Here is a 7,625-nt window from a genome sequence, read left to right as displayed (position 1 = left end):
AATGCCCTTTTATTTCCTTGGCAAAGTAACCTATTTTGACATTTTTTTTCCCCTTTGTGTGTTTGCTGTGCAGATTGCTCTGTGAGCTGCACAAGGTTCATTTATGATGCATTCTGTCCATCCTTTCTTTGGCTGTATCATGCCTGTTTCACTGGTTTCATTATTATGGTGCAGATCTGCTTATTCTCACTCCTACTGACAACTTTGGTAGTCTGATCAGCTCCTTTTCTGCATTGTATCAGTAGCCTCCAACTTTTCTGAGTGGCAAGCACTACCCTTTCACTACCATATTTTGCACTTTTAAGTGGAAAAGAGTCTCTACTGAAGCTGTAACACGGTTTGGACCCTGTTTCTTGTGCTGTTGATAATGTTTTGGCCACTGGTTGGGTCTCAAAACTCTCAAATTCTCCTCTTCCTTACTGGATTTCTAAAGATGGTACAAAACAGAGGCATAACCCCTCATTTGATGTTTTTATACTTACCAGGTGCTTCATTTAGAATACTTTTATTTTTAGTATGCAGCTGTAGAATGAGGGCATTGTGGGTTCTGTTCCACAAATCTGTGGTCTGAATGCCTTCGCCCAATGAAGACAATCAGATGGAGTCTGAATGAGGATGAAAAATAGAATGTATTGCAATAAAAGCTGAGCAAAGCAAAGCTGAAGCCTGCTAACCAAGCTGCTCTGGCCCCATTGGGGTGGTCAGATCTTTTATAGCCCTACTGATGTACAGAGCATGTGTTGGTACATATACAAACCTATTGGTTACATGGTATAGGTAAAATCATCGCAAGAGCTAAAGGTCATTTCTTTGGTCACGACCTGTGGCGGAGCATAAAATTTATCATGCATGTGTGCCCGGCCAGTTGAATCTGGCTAGGGTCTTCATGCCCCGTCTTGGTATCCTAGTACTAGCGAAAACAAGAAGGCACAGCTTATGTAGGTAAGAATGGAATGTGCCAAGGATGCTTCCTCCAAGATGGCTGCTGGGCTGAATTGTTATCATTCAGGCCTTACTATCTCCTAGCAACAAGTGAGGCACTTTGGGCTACTCTGTATGGCACCCCTAACCTTGTGTTTCACAGTTTTAACCTATGCCCCCTCCATTCATGAAGTTTCACAAGGTTAGGATGTATGATGCCCTGGCTAGGATCCCCTAACAGGGATTGTCTCTCAGTCCTCATTATTGTTATTTATTATTTATTAGATTTTTATCTCACAATCCCGGCCAAGGCCAACTCAGGGCGGCTTACAAAACAGAATAAAATTCCAACAGTGTACATAAAATCACAACATCAGTTAATATAATACAACGTTAAAATCAAACATAATAAAGTGCTAGCAAGTTTAGTTCCTTGTTTTACAGTCAGCTCTTTGATCTTCAGCTATCTGGGGTGATTAGCTCAGGCAGTAATGAAGGGATCCAGCAGATCAGGGCTCTGCCAACATAAGATGTCAATCCTCATGTCACACATGGTCAGCTTCTTCACACAACCCAAACTTGTGGGTTGGCAGAGGCTATCACATTGTGTCTTGAGTACATGGCTGTTCAGTGCTACTTTACATATCATGGCTCTCTCTTCAAAAGAGTGCTGTTTTTCTTTGCCATGTTCCTGCATGTAATTTAGTTGGGATCAGTGTTCCCTCTAAGCCGAGTTGGTGTGAGCTAGCTCACAGTTTTTTAGCCTCCGGCTCACAGATTTCTGTCTCAGCTCAGGGAGGAGGGCTTCAGAGCAAACTAATTTATGCAGTAGCCAAATGGCTCACTCATAACTTTAATGCCAGTTGCTCACAAAGTAGAATTTTTCCTCACAAGACTCCACAGCTTAGAGGGAACATTAGTTGGGATACTTGTCGAGAGCTCCCTGCTCTCTGGATGAAGGTCAATATGGGACACTAAACAACTGTTGGGAAGGTGGACCTCCTAGTCTCTTCCTTTGAGAGCTTCACACCCACCTCCTTCACTCAGTGAGCTTGTGGGGCTGCACAGAAGCCACAATGATGAAAGCAGGGTTGCACTTATCTGTAACTACTGTTCATTGAGTTGTCTTCTGTGCAGGCACACATCCCTCCCTCCTGCCCTGCTGTGAACTCTCTGAAACCTCAGTTTCTTGGGTTCTCCAACAGTGGCATGAAGAGAACTGAGGAAGTAACACCCCTCCTCCTGGTCACCTCCTGGCGATAGTTTTGGCGGGAAAGCGCCAGAGGGAGGAGGGGCACTCCTAGTCTATTAGAAAGCTTTGGAAATCTTTTCTGTGGCTGACCTGCACACACGCAGTCTCAATGTGTCCCTGCACAGAAGACTACTTGATGAATAACACAGGTAGATGCAACTCTGGTGTTTTTTGTTTGTTTGTTTCTCTTACTGTTTCTTATACCTGCTGCACAACAAAGTCAGGAAGGCTCCCACTCTCCTGGCTTTCTGCAAATTATGCAAAACTGAATTATTCAAGAGAGTTGTTCTGGACAAGTAATAGGGTTGCCCTGTACAAAATGGTTCACAGATTTATTTGGATAAATAATTGGGGACTATGATTTATACTACTGTATCATACTATGCAATTTTTGAAACGTTTAATGTGTCATGTTAATAGTTATGCTATGCTTCAGTTCTACCTTTTAGATTTCTGGTTGGTTCTAGCCTTCTACAATCCTAATGCATTGTTTAATGAATGTACCATTCTGTTGATTGTATTGACTCACTCTGTGTAATCTGCCTTAAGTCCCTGTGAGAAAGGCAAACTCTAAATAAATAAATAAATAAATAAATAAATAAAATTACACAAAAACACCAGCAACACACAAGAAGATGTCTTGAACAGACTTGGGCATTCACAACACAAATGGTCCCTTAAAGAGGAACATATTCGCCCAGTTTTTCTTCGATGAGATTTCCCTATGGTGGACTTGTTTGCCACAAGAGCCAATGCAAAAAGCCCCAGTATTCTGTTACAGGGCTGGGAGTGACTGGCTGTGTATTGGAGATGCTTTTTGGCACCAGTGGTTTGGTAGCCTCTTCTGTGCCTTCCCCCTTATTCCACTCATCAGCACAGTTTTACCCAAGATTTCAGAAGAGAACACTTGGTGTATCCTAATTACCCCTTTTTGGCCCAGACAGACCTGGTTTCATATCCTTCTGTCAGTGTCCAAGGGGCTGTACTTCTATCTACTCTTGGCAGTGGTTCTGGTCCGCGAGGGTCCATTGTTTCAAGTATACAAGTTGCAACTGATAGCCTAGTTACTGAATCAACCCAATTTAAGATTTCCGAGCAGGTAGCTAATGTTCTACTTGATGCTCGCAGACCGTCCACCAGGCAATCTTATTTGAGTAAACGGACTTGCTTTTCCAGATGGGGGAAGTTGAAGGGGGTTCCCACAGTTACGTGCCCTATTCCCCTTGTATTTTAGGACCTTCTCACACTTAAGGAGCCAGGTTTAGCAGCCTCATCTTTGAAGGTACATCTGGCGGCTATTTATTTATTTATTTTTAATTTATTTGTTTGATTTATATACCGTCCTCCCCACAGGCAGGTTCAGGGCGGTTCACAACAATCTCAATACAATACCATTAAAACAATAATTAAAATAACAAAACAGTAAAACCATAAAATATTGTGCAACAAGCTAGTTCTGATCATCAATACTGATATTAAGATCCAGGCAACCGATGTCAATTCAGCAGTACCGATGTTAAGATCCAGGCTGCTGGAGGGGAGATAGCCAGGAGAGGAAAGGAACGTCCGCTGCCTCAGCCAGAGGCCTGGTGAAAGAGCTCTGTCTTGCAGGCCCTGTGGAACTGTAATAGATCCCGCAGGGCCCTGATCTCATATGAGAACTCATTCCACCAGGTTGGGGCCAGGGCCAAAAAAGCCCTGGCCCTGGTTGAGGCTATTCAGACATCCCTGGGGCCGGGGACTGCTAGAAGATGTTGATTCATAGACCTCTGTGTCCTCCGGGGCTCATATGGGGAGAGGCGGTCTTGAAGGTATGCTGCCCCCTGGCTGTATAGGGCTTTAAAGGTAAGTACCAGCACCTTGAAATGGATCCAGAATTCAATAGGCAATCAGTACAGTTCACGCAGCACTGGGTGGATGCGAGCCCACACAGGTGTCGCCATCAACACCCATGCTGCCGCGTTCTGCACTAGCTGTAACTTCCGGAGCAGGATCAAGGGCAGCCCCACGTAGAGAGAGTTACAATAGTCCAGTCTGGAAGCGACCATTGCATGGGTTACTGTAGCTAGGTCTCGTTGGGTGAGATAAGGGGCTAACTGCTTTGGTTACCCTAGACCAGAGGTCCCCAGCTATGTTGAGCCTATAGGAGTTTTGCAAAAGTGTAGTGAGCACCACCACAAAATGGCTACTGAGATGGGGTAAACAAACCAGTGCGGGGGGGGGGGGGGGGAGCAATCACAAAATATTGGAAGATGCCAAACAGCTTCCTGTGATGAGGGACAGCTATTTCCAAATGGATGCTTCCTGCAGACCCAAAGGTGATGCCTCCTGAGCTTTTCTTAAGTATCTTCTACTCCCATGAGATAGAGGAAAGCCAAGATTGGCCTAAAAGTCTGATTAAATCTATTGGCATATTTTAAGGCTCAAATTACCTTTAAAAATTCATATAGAGTCTAATAAAAGCCATAATGTTTCAAACATTTCCAACTACATTTTTTGTTCAAGGAGTTTTTTCCAAAAAAGGTACACCTCTTTTTCCTGCATGTTAATTGTGCTGGGGATATCAAAACTTATAAATGCAAAAACCATATCATTATCACCCTCCATTTTGAAGTGAAAGCAATTTTGGCTGTTCTTGAGGATTTTGCCCTTTGAACTTTAAAATACAAACAAAATTTGGTTTCAGCATATTGGAACCCTTTGGAGGAGATTATTTTGCCCACTATTCCTCAGAAATGCCTTAAAACCTTATTTAGCAACTATATCAGAAACTGACAGATAGGACTATTTATTGACATCAGATTTCGTCCTCAAAGAGCTTTGCAACATACATAAGATAAATATCATTGTAATAATTCTAGTTAATGTGGGCTGAGTGGAGAATTAGCTCATGATGGCAAACAGAACATGAATAAGGAACTGAGCACAATGCCAGATCAGTATATGAATGATAGGAGAGAATGTGTGCAGATTGTCAGTGTAGATGTATTGAAATCTGTCTCAGCCTCTCTTTGGTTAAACTGGGGGTGGGAGTGTATGTATATGCACACACAAATAAGTGATATAATCCCAGCAGAGTTTAAACATATTTTTCACTCAACTCTTTTTAACCCCAGTATACATAGTTTAAATGCAAAATCCTTTATGATATTTATTTCATTTAGAATGGTTAATACTATGTGTGTATTAAAATTAGGATGATATTTCTATCCTGTAACCATTTCCTCCCCTTTTTTCAGAGCTGCATTATTGTACTGGTGCATACAGGATATCTCCTGTAGATGTAAATAGCCGACCTTCCTCCTGCCTTACTAACTTTCTTCTTAATGGTAAATATATTTGGGGGTCAACGCTTTAAATGAAAATTTAATTGAATTTACTTAACTCTAGAGCTTGAACTGGGGAACTGCAGTGTCTAAGGCTGGGGTTTAACATAATGAACTTCCTAGCAGGAAAGCAGGTGCTCAGGCCCCAAGCCCATTTTAGATGCAAAAGAGATTAAGGGGGTGCAATATTGGTCCTGCATTTGGCAACTTGAGTGAAGTCTCTGGATTGGCCTGACTTCTAAATAAAAAGAGCCTGGCCTTCTGCCTCAGACCACTTGCTGCACATTAAGCGATCTGGCAACTCTTCCAAAAATAGTGCAAGTACATGCTGCCAGTAGGACATAACTCTTTTTTCTTACCTCCCCCACTTTAAGGTACTTCCCCACACACACCATTTACCCCATCTCACTGGACAGACAGCAGGCTACTTTGAAACCTGGTGTTTATTTTTTTAAAATAAAAATGTTCTAGAGATGATCCTGGAAACATAGGCCAGTGAGCCAGACTTCTAATATCATGTAAACAGAAACTATTGTTTTAGGGCAAGGGTCACAGTCCAAAGGGTTCCTTTAGTTAAGATGAATGGGTTAGGTATACCATGTCTTCTGAAGCCCACCTTAATTACTTTTTTCTAAGTAGGGCATTATTATTTGTCTTGGTAAGACAAAATTTTATAAGCCTTAAGCAGCAGTTCTGAGAATCATAGGGAAGCTGTGAGAGGGCATTTGCTAGGGTCTCTAGATTGCAACAATACCATGTAGCCTAGACATTTTCTCCTAGTGTCCACAGTCTCCATGGAAACCAGGGTAAAATTGTGGATTTTATCCCCCCTTCCCCCCAAAAAAAAATCCATCCAAAGAAAAGGGAGGACCGTCCTCCTTTTGGATCAGATCTCCAGGAGTGGGAAAGAATCAAATCCTAAATGGGGAAATCCACTTTTTCTTAGTTTATTATCAGAAATTAGAGATGGGGAAAAACACATAATCATGAACAGCTCACTTACTCTTTCCTGGGGTATAATGGTTAGATGGAAAGAGAGATGTCTTTATGGGAAGGAAGGTATACCATATGGGCTATGAACTGCTTTTACCTAAAGTTATGGCTGTATGCTGGCAAATTTAATAAAAGTTGGTTATTAAGCAAGATCTTTTATTCCACTGTCCTGGGAAACAGTTTTCTCTTGGAAGAGCTTGTAGCCACACAGGCCTGCTTGGTACTCATCACTAGTAGGGTGGGAGAGTCTGTAGAGAAGGCAGAAGAAAGGAGAGAGAAAGCACCATTAGCCAAATGATGTTGGAGCAGCTAGGACTTTCTGTTTCTTTATGCTGTTGTCCGAGACTGAGTGCAGTGACGGTAATGAACAGATGGATTTCTGAATTTGGACATAATGATGAAGCAGTTAATACAAACTGCTGCTAGCAAGCCTGGTAAAAGCTGTGGCTTAGAATCCTGTTCTAATCTCCACCAACAGACCATACGTTGTGAGGCAGCCTACATCACAATAAACTGGAATTTAATGAAACTGTGGTATAATTCAGAAAGTGTCTCTTAAGAGAGAGCACCAGTCTTTGAAATGTATAGCTCAAAGGATGTCCTTGAATGAAGTTCTTGGTCTGTCAGTAGTGACCAGTTTCAGAAAGTAGGCCAAAATTTCTGTCCTTGTGATGCAGGTATAATAATGTGTCTCATCATGCACAATTACATTAATTTTTCAAGTGCTAGTAAAATGTAATTTCAGATAATGTTATAGGAACTTGCTGTTTGCTTTTGACAGGCACATACAGTTGTACTATTGGCACATTTTCATTTTTTAAACATGGATTTTCATGGGAATTACAACCAATGCTCCCTCTAAGCTGTGGAGTCTTGTGAGCAAAAATTCTGCTTTGTAAGCTACCACCATTAATGTTGTGAGTGAGTGATTTGACTACTACATAAATTAATTTGCTCTGGAGCCATCCTTCCTGAGCTAAGACAAAAATGTGTGAGCTGGAGGCTAAAAACTGTGAGCTAGCTCACACTAACTCAGCTTAGAGGGAACACTGATTACAACTGAACTCCAAATAACTGTGATATCTCCCCTTGGAGAAAATGGCTGCTTTGGTGGGTTGACTGTATGCCATTTT

General features: G+C 42.0%; 1 protein-coding gene across 3 annotated transcripts in view; it reads left to right on the top strand.

Annotated features, from left to right (window-relative positions):
* ASUN (asunder spermatogenesis regulator) overlaps window positions 1-7,625 on the top strand; it is a 74,161-nt gene that overhangs the window by 44,722 nt on the left and 21,814 nt on the right. For all 3 annotated transcript variants that reach the window (XM_015429447.1, XM_015429446.1, XM_015429448.1), the window contains one exon: window positions 5,413-5,502. In XM_015429447.1, coding sequence (XP_015284933.1) covers window positions 5,413-5,502 — 90 coding nt within the window. The remainder of the gene's footprint in view (window positions 1-5,412; window positions 5,503-7,625) is intronic.

This window comes from Gekko japonicus, unplaced genomic scaffold (assembly GCF_001447785.1).
Source record: "Gekko japonicus isolate JY-2015 unplaced genomic scaffold, Gekko_japonicus_V1.1 scaffold169, whole genome shotgun sequence".
NCBI classification, from domain to species: Eukaryota; Metazoa; Chordata; class Lepidosauria; order Squamata; family Gekkonidae; genus Gekko; species Gekko japonicus.
Note: the sequence above shows the minus strand (reverse complement) of the source record. Positions and strands in the feature narration are given on the sequence as shown.